This window comes from Ovis canadensis, chromosome 1, assembly GCF_042477335.2.
Source record: "Ovis canadensis isolate MfBH-ARS-UI-01 breed Bighorn chromosome 1, ARS-UI_OviCan_v2, whole genome shotgun sequence".
Lineage (NCBI taxonomy): Eukaryota > Metazoa > Chordata > Mammalia > Artiodactyla > Bovidae > Ovis > Ovis canadensis.
In genome coordinates this window covers 62,178,787-62,203,232 of record NC_091245.1, presented here as the reverse complement: position 1 = coordinate 62,203,232, position 24,446 = coordinate 62,178,787, and the positions used below count along the sequence as shown (strand labels likewise).

The window sequence follows — 24,446 nt, the reverse complement described above, 5'->3', positions numbered from 1 at the left end:
GGTCTGATATTTCCATTTCTTAAAGAATTATCCACAGTTTTTTGTGATCCACACATCAAAGTCTTTGGCATAGTCAATAAAGGCAGAAGTAGATGGTTTTCTGGAACTCTCTTGCTTTTGCGATGATCCAATAGATGTTGCCAATTTGATCTCTGGTTCCTCTGCCTTTTCTAAGTCTAGCTTGAATATCTGCAAGTTCATGGTTCACCGACTGTTGAAGCCTGGCTTGGAGATTTTTAAACATTACTTTTCTAGTGTGTGAGATGAGTTCAATTGTGTGGTAGTTTGAGCATTCTTTGGCATTGCCTTTTTTGGGGACTGGAATGAAAACTGACCTTTTCCAGTCCTATGGCTACTGCTGAGTTTTCCAGATTTGCTGGCATATCGAGTGCAGCACTTTCACAGCATCATCTTTCAGGATTTGAAAGAGCTCAACTGGAATTCCATCACCTCCACTAGCTTTGTTCATAGTGATGCTTCCTAAGGCCCACTTGACTTCGCATTCCAGGATGTTGGCTCTAGGTGAGTGATCACACCATCGTAGCTATCTGGGTCATGAAGACTTTTTTTGCATAGTTCTTCTGTGTATTCTTGCCACCTCTTCTTAATATCGTCTGCTTCTGTTAGGTCCATACCATTTTTGTCATTTAGTGTGCTCACCTGTGCATGAAATGTTCCCTTTGTATCTCTAATTTTCTTGAAGAGATCTCTAGTCTTTCCCGTTCTATTGTTTTCCTCTATTTCTTTGCATTGATCACTGAGGAAGGCTTTCTTATCTCTCCTTGCTATTCTTTGGAACTCTGCATTCAAATGGGTATATCTTTCCTTTTCTCCTTTGCCTTTACCTTCTCTTCTTTTCTCAGCTATTTGTAAGGCCTCCTCAGACAACCATTCTGCCTTTTTGCATTTCTTTTTCTTGAGGATGGTCTTGATCACTGCCTCCTGTACAATGCCATGAACCTCCGTCCATAGTTCTTCAGATCTAATGCCTTGAATCTATTTGTCATTTCCACTGTATCATTGTAAGGGATTTGATTTAGGTCATATCTGAATGGTCTAGTGGTTTTCCCTACTTTCTTCAATTTAAGTCTGAATTTGTCAATAAGGAGTTCATGATCTGAGCCACAGTCAGCTCCCGGTCTTGTTTTTGCTGACTGTATAGAGCTTCTACATCTATACATAAAAATATTATGTGTATATATATACATACATACAAAGTATGCTACATTGTAATTTTAGGATGGGAGCCTTTCCTGATTCTTATTCTGCTGGGATATGACATTATCATTTCCTCAGCTCTGAAATATTCTTGAGTACTAGCATCACAGCAGAGAACAAAGGCTTTGCAAAAGTGCTCGCAGCGTACCATGAAGAGCAAGAGTAATGAGGAAAGTCTCCTACTTAGGGCGAGGGGATCCACACAGAAGAATCTGGGGGAAGAGCAGTCAAATGATGCATTTAACGTCTGAACCACCTAAGTTACAGCTGATTAGCTCAAAAGACAAAGTAACATAAAAATCACAGTGTTAGACCACATACATCCTGAAAGGAGAAACTGTCTCCATCTCTGCATCTCTTCAGCACCCAGCACTGGCTGGACTGGAGTGTACAATTGATCCACAGCAAAGATCTGTTACATTAATGGACTAACAACCAGAGGGTACTTACAGTCTACAATATGCTTTTCACTTATTGCCTATTGTCAGCCTTCTAGCTCCTTGTAAACTGGCTACTGTGACCTGATTTTTAGGAAACTAAGGCTCAGAAAAGTTAAGAACTCACCCCAAATCACATAGTACATAAAACCAGGATTGAATTTCATACATGTTTGTCTCCACATAGATTATTTTCCAGCCCATACTTACTGATACAATAAATGTTCACTAAAAGCCTACTGTCCTCTCAGTGCTGTGCTTAGAGACAGGTTACGAGGATAGGCATGCATACCCTTCAAGGAGCCGGCACTCTGGTAAGGGGAAGCAGACATGTAAATAGTGTACTCTAAGTGTTAGAACTGGGGAGCCGGCACTCTGGTAAGGGGAAGCAGACATGTAAATAGTGTACTCTAAGTGTTAGAACTGGGGAAATGAACTGGTGCTTCTGAGGATGCATGCACCAGAGGGCTTGGATAATGCTGCTTGACTAGGATACTTGAAAATTTTTAATGCAATTCTGAAAGGCATCACTTGCTTCAAACATACACTCAGTTCCTCCCTGAGAGGGGAACTGTGGGCAGAAGCAGAAACATGCAGGCACGCATTGTCACTTCTAGGTTGTTTATGTTGAATAAGATAAATGACTTTGCTGGACCTGTCCAGTGGTTTCAGCAACAGTATTAAGAAGAAACCTTGAGGTAGTCCAAGGCCACATCATGGTGGGGGTTCAGGAGACCAGAGTGCCAAGGCCAGATAAAATGATGAGAACATTTCAGAGGATGGATTTAAGCGTCACCTTTCCCCACTGGGAAAGCCATATGTTTCCTCAAGGACTGTTATTTGTGGCCAAACTGAGATGCTTTGTTCCCTTTTAAATGGGCCATTCTCTTCACATCTTTTCTTATAACAAACATGTCCATGTCAAACTCCAGGAGGAATTTAAATGGTGCTGTTTGAAACACCTCCCAGACGGTGGCTCCCTTTGTGGCTGCTAATTTTTCACTAATGAAATGAGATGGCAGATACAAAAGTTCCATTATCATTTGGTATTTGTTATTATTGTCACAGCAAAATATTTCCTAGAATATAATATAAATATAAAGATGATAAGTTCATGAATATATTTCCAGGCATGGAGACTTTGAAAAAAATATATATGCATTTTTGCCTTATTATAAAAAAGACTAGCAAGAAATGAACAGCAGAATTTGTCTCCAGTCCCGTCACTTATTCAAATCAATGTTCCCATTTAACACTGTCACCTTTCAATCCCTGTGCATATGATTGGGAACATCATGTATGGATAAAAATGATATCGTGCATGAATACTTCACACTGGGAACTGATTATCCCTTAATCAAACAATCACCTCACTTTTAGAGAGAGCTAAAGAGATACAACCGTGAGGACAGAAATGCAATAAATAACAAATTTGGCAGATACATGCAGATTATGACCTTATGGTGAATGTTTTCATGTTGGCACATGATAATTTGAAGTGCTGGCAGCAAAAGTGTCCATTTCCCTTTAATTTTATTAGTGGAAACAGGTGAAAAATATTTGAAACTCTTTGTTGGAATTTAGTGTCTATATATTTTACAGTAGTTATGCTTGTATAGATTCTGAAGGTTGATAAGACCAGAAGGAAACTCTGGATAAATACAGCCCATATGGGATTTTAAAACCCCGTTATACTTATTAATTGCATTTCAACTTTAAAGTTCAGAGCAAAAGTTACTTTCTACTAGTTAGTATATTATGGTGACATTTATTTATCACGCTACTCCTTTTATAAAGCTAATTCTCAATGTTACTTGTGTTTCCACTCAGAAACACACTTGAACTTTGTACTATTTTGATCTTTATAACTTACTTTTCAAATTAAATTAACCTACTCTTTGGTCATATCTTAAAACAGCCTTTGGCTAAAAGCAATATAATTCTGATCATAATAAATCAACATTGATCTCTTGGCCCATGGACATAGCTAAGGATGAAGCAACCAAATGAGCTTTAATTTTATCTCTCTTTTTTTTTTCTCCCTCTCCCTTCATCCTAGCAAGTAGGGATCTGGCTTAAAGATAGCCAGAAAAAGAGAAAGGATGATTCAAAGTTTCCTGACAGGACATTTTTCATTTTTTAATATCCAGCTACGTAAGAGTTGACTGCATTTCACTGCCACATACCCAAGCAACAAAAGTACTGAAAGAGCAAATAGCTCTTCTGTATATTTCAAATTCTTTAGCTTGGCACTCAGGGATTTAATTCAAACATAATTTTCTAGGCTTCTTTCCAGTTTCAGGTTTGTACTGAAATCCAACCAGTCAACATCCTGGACCTTTCCATATCCACAGCTTTGGTTATGCTACTCAAAGCCCTGTTTGTTCAGGTTTTAAGGGTTAGAAGTCTACTTATTTAAAATAGATACTGGTTAAATATCTCCTTCCTAATAAACCCAATCAATCTTTCATTCCCATCAATTACTTTTCACCTGCTCACGACGAGTCTGGCACTTAATAAGGCTTGGGAACTTGCAGTCTAGTGAAAAGGAAAATCTCAGGTCAGCTGCATGACGAAGAATGTTAACGAACATGACGAACATGTTTAACATGTTCCCTGCCTTATTACAAAGAGCAGTTAAGGAAGAAGGGGAATGGCTCGACGGAGGGAGGAGGGCAGTGTGAGTCAGGCTGTGTTAGGTGTGTGGAGTCCAGAATCCAGAGCAACACCAGGATCAGGTCCCAGGAAGAGAGAGGTCAGTCTTCCTGCATCATTTCTTTCCTGAGAGACATCTTCCTTCAGGCTCACGCATTTCCTCTGAAATCACATGGCACTCTGTCCTTGGCATTCCTCTGCTAGGAATGACTCCCAAACACCCCACTCCATGTTTCTTAAAACAAAGCTGCCTTTTCCCCAACCTGTTCTCAACTTCCTAGCACAAATAAAGACCTCTGACCTGGTGGAAATAAAGACATTCCTCTCAAGAGGACTCCTTGCATTTTTGTTTTTATTTGCTATCAGATACAATTCACACCCACATTCACACTACACATAAACATAGGAATGTTTCATACCGCAGTAAATAATATTAAAGACAGCTGCATACAGACAGCCTGCAGAACTCCCCCTCCCTGCTCTGAGCCAGGCACAGTGGTCACTATTCCAAAGGACTGAATGTGGCTTTAATACTTTAACAAACTCGGTTTTCCTTCATAGGAATATCAGTAGCACACCAGAATCTATGTAGAAAGCAGCAACCCTTCGAGCTGCTGATGTATAGAAGATATATAATGCATGTTTGTGAATTCTGCTGACTTTGATAGGAACTCCTTGTTGTTATCACACTCAAAATATGATGATATGATTAGCTGACTCTATAGTTTTGCTCATCTTACTCTTTTGAAATGTATATTTCCTTAAGGTAGCTATTTACAATGGACAAATGGTATAACTGAACAGACTCAATCCTTAACCCAAGTTGTCATTTAATTTAAGGGAATAACCAAACATAACCAAACTTTTATCATAAGACAATATGTTAAGACTGAATTGTGTCCCCCGACCCCCAAAATTCCTATGCTGAAGTCCTAACCTTCAGTGTGCTAAGAGTCGGACACAACTGAGCGACTTCACTTTCACTTTCATTTTCATGCATTGGAGAAGGAAATGGCAACCCACTCCAGTATTCTTGCCTGGAGAATCCCAGGGACAGGGGAGCCTGGTGGGCTGCTGTCTGTGGGGTCGCACAGAGTCAGACACGACTGAAGTGACATAGCAGCAGCAGCAGCAGCCCCCCTAAATTCCTATGCTGAAGTCCTAACCCTCAGTGTGGGCTAGGGCTTTTCGGAAACAGGGCAATTAAGGTTAAATGTGGTCATGAGGGTGGGGTCCTAATCCAACAGGATTGGTGGCCTTGTCAGATCTGCACGCATGCAGTGAGGAAAGTCCACCTGAGGACGTACTGAGAAAGGCACCACCTACAAGCCAGGAAGATCGCTTTCTTCAGGACTGAATCAGCCAGCATCCTGAACTTGGGCTTCCCAGCCTCCAGAACTGTGAGGAGTACGTTTCTGATGTTTAAGCTATCCAGTCTATGGTATTTTGTTAGGGTATCGAGTGGACTGATAATCATACATTAGAATGAGCAGCCAGCCATAAAATACTAAGGAATTAATTTTAGCATCATTAAGAAAAATAAAACTACCAATTACAAGTATCACTATCAACTACCACATATTCTCTGATTCAAGAATCCATACATATAGCACTCTGACTTATCCTACCAAATATATCCACAGAAGGGTTATGACATCAGATTCTGATTAGAAAGGTCATGTTGCATGTCTGAATTAGTGGCTCACTTTCCCCCTCTCCTCTCCACTGCCCCCCTCTTTCTCTTTTCTTCTTCCTTCTTTTTTCCTCCTTCACTCTTTCCCACCCTCCCTTTCTTCCTTTCTTTCTAACTATCTGTTAAGAGGTATTTGGTATTTAGCCACTTAAATGCCTTGGGAGCTTTATTTTATTCTCCCTTGTGTTTAGTAGAATGGAATCTTACATTGTGATCACTCCCTGTTCCAGACTGCTGTTCCCTGGAAAGAACAGTGTGCCAGGAACCCTCACTCAGTGTGTTCAGGTAGACTCAAGCAGTATGGTTGTGGGGTCTGGGAAAGGTGGATGAAACTGAACATCCAGGAACTACCTAGGGAGCTGGCTGCAATCTCCTCCTTGCTTTCAAAGAACACACATCTAAGGACTGTTGATTATTTACTTGACAACACAAAAGGACAGGAATATGAGCAAATGAACAAAAGCTGAAGCCAGTGATCAGATGCACAATTACTTCTAACAGCTTCCTCTTCCTCCTTCCCTAAGGAACTTGGCAGGACTTCCAGGCAAATAAATAAATATCCTGTGAAGTTATTTATTTAACCCTAGATGAGACTGATTCCCTTAGAATTAGATGCCTGACTGATGTGTGCGTTGCTATACACATAAACATTGCTGGATTTTTTTTATGAGGTAAGTAATGGTAGCTATTGTTATTTTTGTTATATGAAAGGTCTCTTTAATAATTCTACAATGAAGTCAGAGTTTTGAAATTTGGCATGTTAGTCACTCAGTTGTGTCCAACTCTTTGCAACCACACGGACTGTAGCCCATCTGAATTCCTCTGTCCGTGGAATTCTTCAGGCAAGCATACTGGAGTGGGTTGCCATGCCCTTCTCCACGGGATCTTTCCAACCCAGGGATCGAACCCAGGTCTCATGTATTGCAGACAGATTCTGTACCATCTGAGCCACCAGGGAAGCCCTACCTAAAAATTCTAGCAACACCAATAGGAATTCTAGTAATACCAATAATAATTTCTAACTTTATCCTAATATCTTACTTCTATCATTTACTTCCTAATCTTCTAATTCACATTAAGAATGACAACTTCTTTAAATTTAATAATTAGCTTAATATTTAATAGTTAACAGTCCTCAGAGAGGGCTATTTCAAAAGTTAGTATTAATGCACATATGGCCAATTAATTAATGACAAATGAGCCAAGAATATACAAAGGGGAAAAGATAGTCTCTTCAATAAATGGTGATGGAAAAACAAGGGAATGATGTGCAAAAGAATGAAACTGGAACACTACCTTATACCACATAGAAAAATTAATTCAAAATGGATCAAAGATTTGAATGTAAGGCCTGAAACCATAAAGCCTGTAGGAAAAGCATAAGTGGTAAGCTCTTTGACATCAGTCTTGGCGATGATTTTTTCTTTTTGGATCTGACTCCAAAAACAGTGGCAACAAAAGCAAAAATAAACAAGTGGGACTAAATTAGACTAAAAATCTTCTGCAGAGCAAACAGAACCAACAAAGTGAAAAGGCAACCTACGGAACAGGAGAAAATATTTGCAAATCCAAAGTACATAAAGAATACATATAACTCCACAGCAAAAATAAATATTAATAAACAATCAAATTTAAAAATGGGCAGAGGATTTGAATAGACATTTTTTCAAAAGAAGATATGTAGATGGCCAACAGGTATATGAAAAGATGTTCTACACCATTAATCATCAGGGAAGTGCAAACCAAACAATAAGGAAATATCTTATGCCCTTTAGAATGGCTATTATTGAAAAAAAACAAGAGATAACAAATGTTGGCAAAGATGTAGACAAGGGAACCCTTATGCATTGTTGGTAGAACTGTAGTATGGAAAATAGTAGGGAGGTTCCTGAAAAAAATTAAAAACAGAACTACCAAAAAATTCAGCAATTTTGCTTCTGGGTATCTAACTAAAAGAAAGAAAAACACTGAATCAAAAAGATATAGCTCCCTCACACTTATGACCTCACTATTTACAATAGCCAAGACATGAAAGCAATCTGAGTGTCCATCACTGGAAAATAAAATGTGGTGTATATATATATAATAGAATAGTATTCAGCCATAAAAAGGAAGTCTTGTCATTTTTGACAATATAAACTGAATGTGAGGGCATTTTAAATGCCCTCTACAAGTAAAGTAAGTCAGACAAAGAAAAATACATAATCTCACTTATATGTGGAATCTAAAAATAAAATATTTTTAAAATGTAAATCCAAAACCATAGATAAAGAGAACAGATTGGTGGCTGCCAGAGTGGGGGGAGGGGTTGCAAAGCACTAAATGGTTAAAAGTGGTCAAAATGTACAAACTTCCAGTTATAAAATAAGTAATTCATGGGGATGTAACATTTAGCATGGTGACTATAACTAATAATACTGCACTGTATATTTGAAAGTTGTTAAAGATAGTAGATCTTAAAAATTCTTATCAGAAGAAGAAATCTAACTCTGTATATGATTCATGTTAACTACAGTTATCGTGGTGAACATTTGAATTATCATGGTGAATAATGAATTATTATGTGGTATATCTGAAACTAATAGGTTATATGAAAACTATATCTCAATGTTCAAAAGTTAGTATTTCAATATTAAAGTGAATTTAAAACTTTCCAACATTCATTACTAAGAAAAGTATTAATTATACTACTAATTATAAAAGAAATGTTAGTTCCAAAATTTAGTCTTTGCTTCATAATGAAACAACCAACTGAACACAAAGGCAGAAGAAGATGGGGAGATACATGAGCAAGAAAATGCATGATTTTAATAAAAAATAGCTTCTTTCAAAGGTTGCTAAACTTTGTTGCTGTGAGCATTCTATTGCAGTAGAGCTTCTCCACTGTGGGGTAAGCGGTTGGTGGTGGTGGGGAGATAAACCACTTGAAAAGTTGCTAACTTACTAAAAGCATCTATTGTGTGTGGGAATATTAGTTCCTCCTCCCTCCTAGGAGAAAAGGAGAAAAGGGAAAAAAGACTAACTGATGAAAAATGGAGTAATAAGACTAAATGAATGGGGAAAAATATTCACATTGTATACTTGTAAGTTGTATAGATATACACATATATGTGAAACACTGAGAATTTTTTATAATTTATTGAAAATTCTACATGATTAAACATAGATCAATAGAGTGTCATGTACCAAAGTTTTGATTAATTCAAAATCTGTGATTCTGAAATCCATAAAAAGAGAACATTATGATCCCATTTGTTCAATAAAAGTTTGTCTCCTTCATATACATTGGGCTTCCTTGGTGGCTCAGACAGTAAAGAATCTGCCTGCAATGCAAGAGACCTGAGTTCGATTCCTGGGTCAGGAGGATTCCCTGGAGAAGCGAATGGCTACCCACTCCAGTATTCTTGGAGTGGTATCCTGGAGAGCCCTCATGGACAGAGGAGCTTGGCGGGCTGCAGTCCATGGGGTCACAAAGCATCGGATAAGACGGAGTGACTAAGCACAGCACAGCACACATATATATGGATACAGAGCGCTCTATACAGAAACTGTCTAGAAGAACATACTCCAAACTATTAAGATGGCTCCCTCTTAGTTATTTAGTTATTTTAAAACTTACTAGAAATATCAATAACCTCAGACATGCAGAAGACACCACCCTTATGGCAGAAAGTGAAGAGGAACTAAAAAGCCTCTTGATGAAAGTGAAAGAGGAGAGCGAAAAAGTTGGCTTAAAGCTCAACATTCAGAAAACCAAGATCGTGGCAGCCGGTCCCATCATTTCATGGGAAATAGATGGGGAAGCAGTAGAAACAGTGTCAGACTTTATTTTTTTGGGCTCCAAAATCACTGCAGATGGTGATTGCAGCCATGAAATTAAAAGATGCTTACTCCTTGGAACAAAAGTTATGAGCAACCTAGATAGCATATTCAAAAGCAGAGACATTACTTTGCCAACTAAGGTCCATCTAGTCAAGGCTATGGTTTTTCCAGTAGTCATGTATGGATGTGAGAGCTGGACTGTGGAGAAAGCTGAGTGCCAAAGAATTGATGCTTTTGAAGTGTGGTGTTGGAGAAGACTCTTGAGAGTCCCTTGGACTGCAAGGAGATCCAAGCAGTCCATTCTGAAGGAGATCAGCCCTGGGATTTCTTTGGAAGGAATGATGCTAAAGCTGAAACTCCAGTACTTTGGCCACCTCATGCGAAGAGTTGACTCATTGGAGAAGACTTTGATGCTGGGAGGGATTGGGGGCAGGAGAAGAAGGGGACAACAGAGGATGAGATGGCTGGATGGCATCACCGAGTCAATGGATGTGCGTTTGAGTGAACTCTGGGAGATGGTGATGGACAGGGAGGCCTGGCGTGCTGCGATTCATGGGGTCACAAAGAGTCAGACACGACTGAGCGACTGAACTGAACTGAACTGAATCACCATGAATCCAACATGCAAAATAAAAGCTATAATCTTTTTTAAAAAAACTATAATCTTGACAATGCTTATATCCATCCCACCCCTGCATCCCTGACCTGAGGGAATCATCCTCCCAACCTCATATTCATTTAAGCTTTCTCCTCATGCATGTGTGCAAGAGCTTGTTTTGGCTTTAACCTGTGCAATATTGTAGCTTCTAAACACAGGTGGCTGTTGAGCATTAAAAATCCAACTAAGAAATTGGGTTTTTCATTTTAACTAGTTTAAATTAAAAACCTCGAATTAATGTAAATTATGTTTCTGATCAACACAACTTCATTGTTTCAGTGTGATAACATTTCCCTTTAATCACTGCATTGCCTAGATACTACTTTGAAGTTCAATCAGCTGCAGCTCTCTTTCTCTAGTTTTACACAGAAACACATGGCAATCTAGTTGGCATCTATACATTGATTCAGGATAAATGATCTTTTCTATGCACCCATGTGATATTGTAATGTGTTTGATGCAGACAGCACAGGTTATAAGACTCTCTTTGTATGTTGTAATTGATAATTAATAATCTTACAATTTCAATCATAATAAAATATTTTAGTTAAAAATAAGTATGGATACATTTTAAAATGTAAAAAGGAGGCATACCACTGACGCAGAATCAAAAGGAGATGCAGAAACTAGCACCAGAGTCAGAACAGTAAAGAAAAAAGGAGCCTGACTCAAAGTATGTTGGAAATTTCATGATGAACAGCAACTGCAATTCATTGGAGCAGAGCAAAAGGGGAAAAGCTGTTTGAAAATGGATAATATTAAGAGACATTTTTAGCAAAGACGTGGCGAATTTGGTAACTTGCTTCTCAACAGTCAAAAAGAACTAATAACATTAGTTACCTGCAATCAAAATTCAACGTCCAACAAAACATTTTGAAGTGATTTTAAACAGAATCTGAGCTCATAAATTTGTCCAGCTATAAACAACTTGGATTCTAGCACAGAAAAAGAATACAGTTTTTTCAATAGCTATGTTGTTATATTCAGTTTTAAGGATATTATGATAAGATACTAAAAAGGCAGTTCATCAAAAGTGAGACATTTTTCAATCAAGCCATCAAACAATTGCCCAAAGAATGTAAGATCTTTTTAACAGTATCTAAGATCAAAGGCAATGGCACCCCACTCCAGTACTCTTGCCTGGAAAATCCCATGGATGGAGGAGTCTGGTAGGCTGCAGTCCATGGGATCGCGAAGAGTGGACACGACTGAGCGACTTCACTTTCACTTTTCACTTTCCTACATTGGAGAAGGAAATGGCAACCCACTCCAGTGTTACTGCCTGAAGAATCCCAGGGACGGGGGAGCCTGGTGGGCTGCCGTCTATGGGGTCGCACAGAGTCGGACACAACTGAAGCGACTTAGCAGCAGTAGCAGCAAGATCGATTGGTTCAAATTTGGAAAAACACAACTACTTTTCTTTAGCTTTAGATGAGTAGTGCAACATCAAAAGTGAAAAGTGTTAGTCATTCAGTCATGTCTGACTCTTTGTGACCCCACCGACCGCAACATGCCAGGCTCCTCTGTCCATAGACTTCTCTAGGCAAGAATACTGGAGTGGGTAGCCATTCACTTCTCCAGGGGATTTTCCTGACCCAGGGATCAAACCCAGGTTTCCTGCGTTGCAGGCAGACTCTACCATCTGAGTCACAAGGGAAGCCCATAACATCAAAGACACTGCCAAGTTCATACTTGGAGTCTGCTTTATCTCAGAAGACTTCCAAATTTAAGAAGAAATGTTACCAATTTGTGGCCTGAAAAACTGAATTTCTATTTAAATATTTTTAAATGCTTTATATTTGTTGAAGAATAACTTCAGCTAGATTTGAAAAAATTAAATCCTATCCTGGTAGATGGTACTTCAGCCACACTAAGTTTAAAAAAATCTGGTTTTAATATACTTTTAAAACAGGAGGCATATTTCATTGCTTCATTCTACTGTATGATACACGTGTTCAGTTTTTTGAAGCAGACTCCTGAAAAGTGTCAAGAATGCCATTGTTAAATCATTCCATAAATATTTGTAAATGCCACAGATCAATGCCAAACAATGGAACTCTTAAAAGAAATAGAGCACATTTAAAGATCTCTGTTCTTTGCCAATACTTGTTAAGTCATAGAAGAAGTATAAAAGACTTATTGTATTGTTAAGTCCAATTCAAGATTTCATTAAAACAAAAAATGCTTTCCCAATATTCAATAATTAAAGACAAAAAAGGCAGAGAAATTTATATTTTCTCATCGATATATCAGACTACATGTAAATGAGATTAATTTGAAGCTCCTGAAAAACAAAAAAAGGAAATGCTGATTTGTAACCTAGGTAAAGAGGCACAAAATTTTGTGTTGAAATTGAAACTTTTCAGAGTACCATAAAAATAATTTCACACATTTTTCTAACATAAATCAATTTTAAGAGAAATTTGAAGGATGATTTATTGGATAAATTTATATGTCTTGTAAATTTATGTAATACACTTTTGAATTTAATGCTAACAATATGATTTTTTTGAGTATCAGCAAATTTATTTAACCTAGACAGTTTTGAAACTGATATGCTATTGCTTCCAAGTCAAATCAAATCTACCAAAGAAGAACCAGGAACTTCCCTGGTGGTCCGGTGGCTAAGACTCCCTGCCCCTAATGCAGGGGGCCCAGGTTTGATCCCTCGTCAGGGAACTAGATCCCACATGCCACAACTAAGACCTGGTGCAGCCAAGTAAATGAACAAAAAGTAAATATATAAAAAAAGAAGAACCAGTTGTATCAATGTATGTGAATGTATTAAAGGAAAATAATTTTTGGTACTTGATTCATTTATAAAAACTTTTAAGAAGTATTTGGGTATGTGATTCTACTTTTTCAATCACAAATTTTATGAAATCTAATAGAGATCAAATATTTATAATAAAATGTTTGCATCCAAACTGAGACATACTATAAGTGTAAAATATACAGTAGGCTGATATAATGTAACACAAAAATATAAACTATCTCATTAATAATGTGCTATATTGATTACATTTAAAAGTGATAATATCCTGGGTATTTTTAGTCAAATATAAGCTATATTAAAATTAATTTCATCTGTTAAAATATAACCACCAGAAAATGTTAAATTACCTCTATGGCTCAAATGTCATTTCTAGTATATATCTGGCACTAGCATATATCCACGGAGAGGGCAATGGCACCCCACTCCAGTACTTTTGCCTGGAAAATCCCATGGACGGAGGAGTCTGGTAGGCTGCCGTCCATGGGGTCACTAAGAGTCAGACACTACTGAGTGACTTCACTTTCACTTTTCATTTTCATGTATTGGAGAAGGAAATGGCAACCCACTCCAGTGTTCTTGCCTGGAGGATCCCTGGGCTTCCGTCTATGGGGTCGCACAGAGTCAGACATGACTGAAGTGACTTAGCAGCAGCAGCATATATCCAGAAACGGAATTGTTGAGTTATAAGATATTTTATGGTTCAACACTGGAAAATAATGCCAAATTGTTTTCCAAAGCCACTGGACATCAGCATCAACATTACCAGTGAACATGTTAAAACACGAGCTCTCAGGCCCTTGGGATGTACCGAACAGAAACTCTGGAGGTGTGGCCCAGATGCCTGTATTTTAACATGCCCTCTAAGTGATACAAATTCACTCTGAGAAACACTGCCTAGCGTGACTTAGCACAGACTTATATCTTATACTTGGAAGAAATATGCCATTTTGAAAAGGGAAGTCCTGTCTTTGTTAAGTTATGGTCATAGTATTGAATGTTTCCATCATTTACAACTCTTGGGTACTTAGGCTTCTATAGCCCCCTGGGAGTGAGAGCTGTGCCTCTGGTGAAAGAGACTGAAAGCTACCTTTGACAGCCTAGTCACCCCAGCGCAGAAGAAAGGGCTCAGGCTTCAAAGCCAGACTGTACACCTAAATACCAACATCAGGACTTACAAGCAGTGAACTCTTAGAAGGTCTTTTACCTCCTAGAGCTTTGGTTTTCTCCACTATAAAACAGGAATTATAGCACATACCTCAAAATATGGTTGTTAGGATTAACAAGCCTCACACAAAGTGCTAGACACAGAGAAAGGACTCCATAAATAATAGCCTTGTAAAACTAAAGCTCTGAGCAGTAGCACATGGCCAGTGAATAAGGTCATTATCCTAGGCTTCTTTGGAAATGATCCTTTGGGAAGTACATTGTCTAATAAAGCAACTATATTTTCCATGCCTGGAAAACAAAATGGAAGCAACTGTGACCCCAATTTGAGCAGATCTCAGAAAGAGCCTTAAGACTCTGTATTTTAGGGATTCAGTATTATAATCTAACTCTATCTTGGCCAACAGGTTAGCCAATAGCCACTTGTTATATAAACTGAGACTGCTACTTCTGATCAAGGTGGAGTAATGGGGCCCAGAACTACCCTTCTGCCTAAAACAACTAAAAAAATAGACAAGATGTATAAAACTGGCACTCAAGGTATTGGACACAGGCAGTAAAGAATAGTGGTCCCTGAAGGATGGGAAACAAGCATGGTAGCCCTAGCCACTTACTGCCTGAAGAGAGATTTTAGGCTGTGCCCGGGTGCAGAGTTCCAGAGAGGAGAGAGCTACAGAGAGAGAACTCTGGAGATGTGTAGAGGTTTCCCTTCAAGTGCTCAGCGGAGTACTGATTATCACATACACACAAGGAAATAAGCTGGGGAAAGAATCATGAAAAAGAATTAGAGACAAAAATCCTTAGAGATCACACAGAGTTGGGAACAGTGCTTGTTTCTGTCTTCCAGAGAGGAATATCGCATCACTCAGGAGTACTGGTTAGAGTAGAAATGTGGGTCTTACATCAATAAAATGGGGAATAAAAAGGGTAAATACAGCTCTAGTCCTGACTAACAATACTTGTTAATAAAATAAGGCTTAAAAGGATCAATTGCTTGTTTCCAACTAATTTAAGCACATCCCAGGACGAAGATCTGGAATATTTACAGGAATACAAAATTATCCAACATTCAACAAGGCCAAATTCAAAACACCTAACTTTCAATAGAGAATTACCAAGCATGCAAAGAAGGAGAAAAATATGACCCACAGTGAAAAGAAAAACCAATCAACTGAAACTGACTGAGAACTGACAGAATTAGTAGACAAGGACATTGAAACAATTTTATGACTCTATTTCATATGTTCAGAAGTAGAGGGAAGGATATGTAAATGAAGACATGAAAGATTTTAAAAGACCAAGCTGAACTTCTAGAGATGAAAACTTGTTTGAAATAAAAAATGCATTGGGTGGGATTAACAAGAGATTACACATTCCAGAAGAAAAGATTAGTGAACTTGAAGGAAAAGCAATAGAAACTATCCAAAAATGAAACACAGAAAGAAGACTGGAAAAAAGTTAACAGGGTATCAGTGAATTGTGGGGCAATATCAAGTGATCAAATAAACCTAGAGCTATAACTGGAGTCCCCAAAGGAGAAGTGGAGAGGGACCAAAGAAAATTTAAAAAATAACAGTTGAAAATTTTCCCCAGCAATCCCACTGCTGGGCACACACTGAGGAAACCAGAATTGAAAGAGACACGCGTACCCCAATGTTCATCGCAGCACTGTTTACAATAGCCAGGACATGGAAGCAACCTAGATGTTGATCGGCAGATAAATGGATAAGAAAGCTGTGGTAGATATACACGATGAAATATTACTCAGCTATTAAAAAGAATGCATTTGAATCAGTTCTAATGAGGTGGATGAAACTGGAGCCTATTATACAGAACGAAGTAAGTCAGAAAGAAAAACACCAATACAGTATATTAACACATATATATTGATGGGGTCGCAAAGAGTCGGACACAACTGAGTGACTGAACTGAACTGAACTGATGGAATTTAGAAAGATGGTAACGATGACCTTATATGCAAGACAGCAAAAGAGACACAGATGTAAAGAACAGACTGTTGGACTGTGTGGGAGAAAGTAAGAGTGGGATGATTTGAGAGAATAGCATTGAAACATGTATATTATCATATGTGAAATAGACTGCCAGACCAGGTTCAATGCATGAGACAGGGAGCTCAGGGCTGGTCCACTGGGATGACCCTGAGAAATGGGATGGGGAGGGAGGTGGGAGGGAGCGTCAGGATGGGGAACACATGTACACCCATGGCTGATTCATGTGAATGTATAGCAAAATCACCACAATATTGTAAAGTAATTAGCCTCCAATTAAAATAAAAAGAAAAAAATAAAATTAAAAAAAAGAAATTTCCAAACTTGATGAAAACTAAACCCATAGATTCCCCCTCCCAAAAAACAAACTTTAAACACAAGAAAGATGAATAAAACTACACTGAGTCTCATAATCAAATTGCTCACAAATCAATGACACAGAGAAAAATTTTAAAGCAGGCTGAAAAGAAAGACAAGAAAAAAAGTAAAAATGTTTTTCTTGTCTTAAGATTGGGAACAAAATTAGGATGTCTAATCTCACCACTGCTATTCAACTTTTTACTGGAGGTCTTATTCAGTGCAATAAAGTAAGAAAAAGAAAGGTATCCATAGCGGGAAAGAAAAAGTAAAACTGTCTTTATTTACAAGACATAGCTGTCTATGTTAAATATCTGATAGAATCTATGAAAAAGCCATTAGAAGTAATAAGTGAGTTTAGCAAGGTTGTAGGATACAAGATCAATATTAAAAAAAACCTACCATATTTCTTTATACTAGCAATAAACAATTAGAAATTTAAATTTAAAAAGCATTATCAATAACGGGGCTTCTCTGGTGACTCAGTGTTAGAGAATCCTCTGCTAATGCAGGAGATGCAAGTTCAATCCCTGGGTCGGGAAGATCTCATAGAGAAGGAAATGGCAACCTCCTCCAGTATTTTTTCTTTTTTTCCCTCCAGTATTCTTGATTGGGAAATCCCATGGACAGAGAAGCCCGGTGGGCCACAGTCCACGGGATCACAGAAGAGTCAGACATGACTTAACAACTAAACAACAACAACCACTAATAATAGTATAAAAATATGAAATATGGAGGGATATATCTGACAAAATATGTAAGACCTGAACACTGAAAACCATGAGACACTGCTGAGAGAAATTAAGGAGGACCTGAGTAATGGGTCAAAATGCTGTGTTAATGAATTGGAAGACACAATATTGTTAAGATGTCAATTCTCCCTAAATTGATCTATAATTCAATGCAATGCCAGTCAAATGACCTGCAGGCATTCTTTTTTGGTAGAAATTTACAAGCTGATTTATATGGAAAATCAAAGGACCTAAGAGTGTCAAAACAAGTTCCAGAAAGATCAAAGTTGAATGGATAATACTACCTGATTTCAAGATTTATCATAAAGGTATAGTTATTCAAACAGTGTTGCATTGGCATAAATATATACAAAATATCACTGGAATAAAACAGAGTCCAGAACTAGATCTACAGATATACGATCAGTTATTTTTTCAACAAAGTTGCAGAAATAGTTCAACAAATGGTGCTGGAACAACTGGATCTCCAAAGGCAAAAAAACCAACCACCGAAACCACTATCAACAGTAAGACTTTAATCCTTATTCCACATTATATACAAAAATTAACTCAAAAATTATAGTCCCAAATCTAAGAAAACATAAGAGAAAATCTTTGTGACCTTGAGCGAGGCAAATGTTTCTTAGAGGAGTGACACTAAAAGCACTATCCATAAAATAAAAAATTTATAAATTGGACTTCATCAAAATTTAAAACTTCTGCAAAAAAAAAAAAAATGTCTGCACTTTGAAAGGCACTGTAGAGAGAATGAAAAAACAAGTTACATACAGCAAGAAAATATTTTCAAATCCTGTATATAACAAAGGACTTGTATCCTGAATATGTAAAAATTCTACATAATAATATATTAAAAAACCAGCCTAATAAAAAGATGGACAAAAGATCTGAACAATACTTAAGAGGATCTATAGATAAAACAAGCACATAAAAAAAAAAATCTCAACATCCTCAGTCGTTACAGAAATGAAAATTAAAACCATACCTAATAACCAAGGAGAGAACTGTAAAACACTGATAAAGGAAATTGAAAATAATTCAACGTAATGGAAAGATATACCATGCTCTTGGATTGGAAGAATTAATGTTGTTAAAATGGTCATACTACACAAAGCAATCTTCAGATTAAAAAACAAAACAAAGCCCACCCAATGAAGTGAAGAAGACTGATCACACCAAGTTCCTGAGGATACAGAACAATTGGAGTGCTCACACACTGCTGGTGGGAATGCAAAATGGCACAACTTGTTTGGAAGCCAGTTTGGCAATTTCTTACAAAGTTTAGCATGCACCTACCACACGGCCTTCCCTGGCGGCTCAGCCAGTAATGCGTCAGTCTACCACGCGGGATACCCAGGTTTGATCCCTGGTTCGGGAAGATCCTGCTGGAGAAGGAGACGGCAATCCACTCCAGTACTATTGCCTGGAAAATCCCATGGACAGAGGAGCCTGGTAGGCTGCAGTCTATGGGGTCGCAAAGAGTCGGACACGACTGAGCGACTTCACTTACTTACTTACCACATGGCCCAGTCACTTCACTCCTAGATACTTATCCAAGAAAAATGTATATGTTCACACACACACCTGTACACAAGTGCCCAAGGCAGTTCAGTTGTAACCCTAATAAACGGAAACAACCCAAAAGTCTATGAACAAGTGGGTGGACAAACAATGAACAAAGCGTTGTATATCCATACAATAAAACATTACTTAGTAATAAAAATCAATGAACTATTGAGACATATTATAACATAAACAAATCCTAAATTAATTATTCTGGGGGAAAGAAACCAGACCCCTTCCCTCTCCCTAAAAAAGTATATTCTGAATAATTCCATTTATATTAAAATCTAGGAAAAATAAACTAATCTTCAGTGAGAGACTACCAGTGTTGCCTGGGGAATATGAGGGCAGAGAAGGGCAGGAAGGAGAGATTATGAAGGTTTATGAGGAACCTATGGGGATGATGGATATGTCTGTTATCTTAATTTTGGTAATGGTTTCATGGGTGTATACAAATGTCAGAGCTTATCATATTTTATACTTTAAACACATGCAGTTTATTATATGGCAATCATATTTCAATGAAGCTGTTAACTTTTAAAATTGATTTAAATTGAATAAAATTAAAAGTTCAGTTCATCAGTTATATTAGTCACATTTCAAGTTTTTAATTGCCACATGCAGCTCATGGCTACCATGGTGGACAGTATCTGTGTAGGACATTTTCAACACTGCTCAGGGTACTGTTGGAAGCAGTTGGTCTAACCGACACATTAAAAAAAGCATCTCTTTCTTTCATTCTTCCTCCATCTACTTTCCCCAAACTTCAAACATGGGCTCAAGCATGGAAGCATGGCATTGATACATAAATTACAGGAGAAAATTTTAAAGCAGATTTTATTAAGTTTAATGTAACCTTAATATAAAAGAAACCTTCTATTCATAAACATATACAGCATACTATTTTTTCATTTAGTTATCACAGCTTCTACAGATTACATTAGCTTCTTCCAAAGCTCAGGTTGAAGGAGATTTTAAACTAAAATGACAGGGAAAAAATGAAACAGACAATACTGTCTTGGAACATACTTCTTCCTTATAAGCAATGTGGTTAGAGCCAAAATATAACTCCTAGAATAAATATTTTTTCATATACTTACAGATATTTTATGTCTAAAATATGTAGCATGTTTCAGAATACACCACATAATGCAACTAAATTTTCCTATTTAAAAGTATCAAGCATATAACTCACAATAAATATAATCAGATGTTTCAACTGTAAGAGCAGATGTAAAAAAGAGACTTTGGTATATACAGAAATGTTTCACATTCAAGAAACAGTTTATAAAATGAGGACAGAGAAGTTGTTAAACTTAGTATTCTTACTGACACTTTTCCTTCCCTTCCTATAGCTTTCATTTTTGAGATGGGTGGTTTTATCCAAAAAAGACTCAATCTCTCTTTTCTGTTCCCCCTCACGCAAGCACGCGCACACACACACACACACACTGCACCCCCACCCCCATACCCCTTGTAGCCTACGGACTTGGGAGGCAGAGTCTATGTTTGCTCTGTGTTTTTGTTTCAATATTCAGAATTCAGGGCTGGAATCTTCAACCTTCCCTGTTTTAAAGCCTGATACACTAGCCCGTTATGCACTTTGATGTCTGAGTCATCTCTTAGAAATGGAATACAGAAAAATGGAATTGAGGCTGGGGGGAGAGGGGAAGCTGGTTGCTAGTGTAGACCAATCAACCAAGACAGCCCCCACAGCGTATTGCAGCAGATAAGCAAGGAGTATAAAAATAGAACCCAAGTCCCTCTGTTGTTCGCAGAAGCAGAACTCACAAGCCAGTTTCACTTACTTTTTTACACCGGCAGAGCCATTTTCCTTGTTTTCCATGTCAACAGATAGCATGGGGAGGCTGCAGGGTTCCTTTACTTCAGCAACTAATCAATAAGGGAGAAAAGCTCGTGTTTAATTCTTTGAAAGTGAGAGAAGAATATATATTCTGAATCGGAAACATAATGGTCCTTTTTACAGCCTCACACCAATTCACGTATATGTTTGCTTAAATCTCCAGTTCCCTCAGCGATTGGAGAGATGTGATTAAACCTAAAGAATTGGAGGAGACAGATTGGGGTGCTTTCATCTGTGCTGGCACTCCCTGCCTCGACAATAAGCATTTGCAAATGAAATTGAATCCTTGTTCAAAACAAGTGCTGTGTGAACTGGCACAGCTTCTCCCAGTGCCAAGCTCTCACTTAAGACACTGCAACTCATAAATGAGTCAAAGTCGACAAAAACAATCCCCCTTTTCCTCCCCTTTCCATCTCGGGCTGTGATTTCTTTTTTTCTTACTGTATTTTTTTTTTCTATCCACTCCCACTTCTCCCCTATTTTTTCACTGCGATGCAAAAGAGCACTTAAAGCTTTTGTCAGCAAATATTCCCCTACCTCATATATTCTCAATGAAAACCTTAAAAACCTGTCTGTGAGATGGCCATGCTCTGGTAAAGCTGGAAGCTCAGGAAAATGTCAGATAGCCCTTAACACAGAAAGGTGCTGCTGGTGTGTATGTGTGTGTGTGTGTGTGTGTGTGTGTGTATGTGTGAGAGTGTGTAAGAGAGGGTAGGCAGCTCATTAGATTTATGTAAAAATCATCAAAACATTCAAGGAGATATAGTAGCATCCATCACTTCATCTTTTTGTTTAGTAGAACACAGAAAAAATAAAATCCCTCTACAATTAATATGCAATTAGCAAGATGAAAAAGCTACGAACAAAACTGCTGGAAAAAAAAAAAACTAGTTCTGAAACGTGCTTGTTCTTCTACAGCTGAAGCCATAAATTAAATACATTTCCTCTCAAATCACTTTATACTTCGGCACTTCTTCCCTAGGGATTACTCTGACATGACAAGTGCACCATTTAGTATATTCACAAGATTTTATCACTGTTACAGAAGTAGATGATTAACAAATAATACTGTAAGTGTGGGATAATCTTCACTGCTGACATACACACACACACACACACACACACACACACACAAACTTCCAGGCACTACACCACTTAGATCATTCATAGAGAAATCCAACATTTAATATACATCTAGATATTAACATACATCCACACACCGTTACAGAGTAGACAGAAGATAGTGCTGATTGCTCCATGCCAAAAGAATGATTTCACTTCAGTTGGAAACTGTTACACATTCACCATTTTCTAAGCATCTCAGAAACAAAACAAAACAAAACACACAATGATACTCTGCAACACCACACTACATAGTCTTATTATTATTATTTTCTTTTCTTGTGGAAGAGTAAAAAGAAAACCTACCTAGAAGCAACTAAAACATGTCATTTTTTATAGGCTTATCAAGAACAGCCAAAGAAACCCCAATGTTTTCTTTCACAAAGTAGGCTGGCAAAGGAATTCAATAAGGAGGTACAATTTGACACAGTGAAATAAAACCAGGCTGGCTCTCAGCCAACATGACGTTAGGAATCACACACAAGCTGCACCAACTGCCTTCTGGTTCATGGCTGACTTTTTAAAGCTACAGTGTGCCTGTTCACTTTTGCTAACTACCTTCAACACAATTAGTGGAAGTGAATGAATCACAAGTCCCCACGCTACAGAATTCTCCCTGCACCTGTCTTGATCAAAGGAAAACAAACTGTATCCAGAGGCTATTATTTTCTCCCTCCCCTTCCTTGTTTCTGCATCATATGTCTTAGCTGTTTTGAGCATGAATGCCATGTGTCAAACTATCTTTTTTCTTCCCTGTGGGAGAAAAAATAAGAGAAAGTCCAGTGCCTAAGGGCTATATTCAGTGAACACCCAGAAGCTGCAGTCCTGTGTTACTCATTTGCTGACAAAGTTCCCAGGGCTGGCTTTCAAGCTCTTTGTGAGAATAAGGAAAGCACTGCCCAGCAGAAAATCCTTTTACTTCATTATGCAGGAAGTAACATATTTCAGAGAGGATGCAAAGGAGATGACCAGATCGCCTGAGAACTCCCACATTCTTTAATTTTGGCATTCATCCTACCAGATGAAGTCAGCCAAAAACTCAAAATAAAACAAACTTTATTCTACGAAACAAAAACAATTAGTCTGGGAGGTTTCATTTTACCAGATTTCCCCAGTTGCGTAAAGAGCATAATTCAACAAATTCAACATTTCTTTTCTATGGGCACCTGCTACTATATTAATTACATATGAAAAAGAAGATTTGTGCCAACCCCCAAATTCATAGTATCTTCTACCATCCTAAGTCCCAGTGCAGGAAAGGGGAAGGTGGAATAAAGGCCAGGCATGATCTTTTGATTAAGTTACCCTGATCAATCTTACAGTTCTCTTGCTTGACTGGGAACTACTGCTCAAGGGAAACATTCCCATTCCACAAACATACTGTATATAACTAGAAACACAAATGATTGTCACTGAAATAAACAATCAATATTTGCACACTTTTAGGTCAAGATGTCAACAAAACCTCTCAAGGTAGGGCAGAAGGATCCTAGAAAAAGTCATTTCCTGCTGTAATACTGTATAGACTGGGCAGAATTGAGGAGAAAGCTGCTGGTCTCTCTTTTCTTTAGCAATTTTTAAGGGCACTAGAAAATCAGCAAATATAATCTAAATTTGCAATCTGAATTTCAAAGTCAATTTTCTTCCCCTTACTTACTGCAGAAATGATATTAGAAATTTTCAACTTCTTGGAAGATCATCGCTGAGAAAAATTTCAAATGCTCTCTCTGCACATCTTTGCCATTGCCCCCTTGAAAGAGCAAATAATAATAATTTAGGGAAGACTTCTAAATATTTTTTTATTTTTGAGTACTATTTTTTGAGCACAGCTCAAACAAGTGTTTTTTTTTTTCTTGGTTTGTTTTATCACCAATGATCAAAATGATGAACTCTTCTGGAGACAGAGGACTCTTTCACCAACAGATTCCATAATGCTTTTGAACTTGATCTGAGGTGTCTAAACTGTTTTCCAACTAAATTCAAATGGAAGGGGGCTGGGCTGTGAGTCCTGGGGGCAAGGGATAGAGAAGAGAATACCCTGACAGCACCGTCATGGCATTGCTTAGAACAATATTAGGTTCAGCCCACCACTCTTGAAAGAAGAGAGGCAAAGCAAGTGTAGTTATACTGACTCTCATCAGATACCCTCACAGGAGAAAGGATTTTATTTCTCCAAGAATTTCTTCCTACGTATAGAATAGGGCATCCCTTACTGTCTTTCTTGTTGTGATAAAAATTTGCTTGTTAGACAAGGGTGTGGGTTTCGGAAGGTGTTGTGAAAAATCAATACCATTTTATAAAAAATGAGCCACATATCCTGACAACAGGAGGTTTCATTCATCAGCTAATTTCTAATTTT

The 24,446-nt window shown here is 37.9% G+C and overlaps 1 protein-coding gene across 3 annotated transcripts in view; it reads right to left on the bottom strand.

Moving 5' to 3' along the window:
- The window catches only part of SAMD13 (sterile alpha motif domain containing 13), a 50,237-nt gene that overhangs the window by 24,442 nt on the left and 1,349 nt on the right, over window positions 1-24,446 (bottom strand). Inside the window, exons 1-2 of one of the 3 annotated variants that reach the window (XM_069567773.1) lie at window positions 23,745-23,837; window positions 20,910-20,994 (exon numbers count right to left, since the gene is read on the bottom strand). In XM_069567773.1, the coding sequence (XP_069423874.1) occupies window positions 20,910-20,962 (53 nt within the window). In that variant the 5' untranslated portion in view covers window positions 20,963-20,994; window positions 23,745-23,837. Of the gene's footprint in view, window positions 1-20,909; window positions 20,995-22,393; window positions 22,574-23,744; window positions 23,838-24,446 lie in introns of those variants that run through there. The other 2 variants (XM_069567678.1, XM_069567599.1) reach the window with 2 other exon arrangements.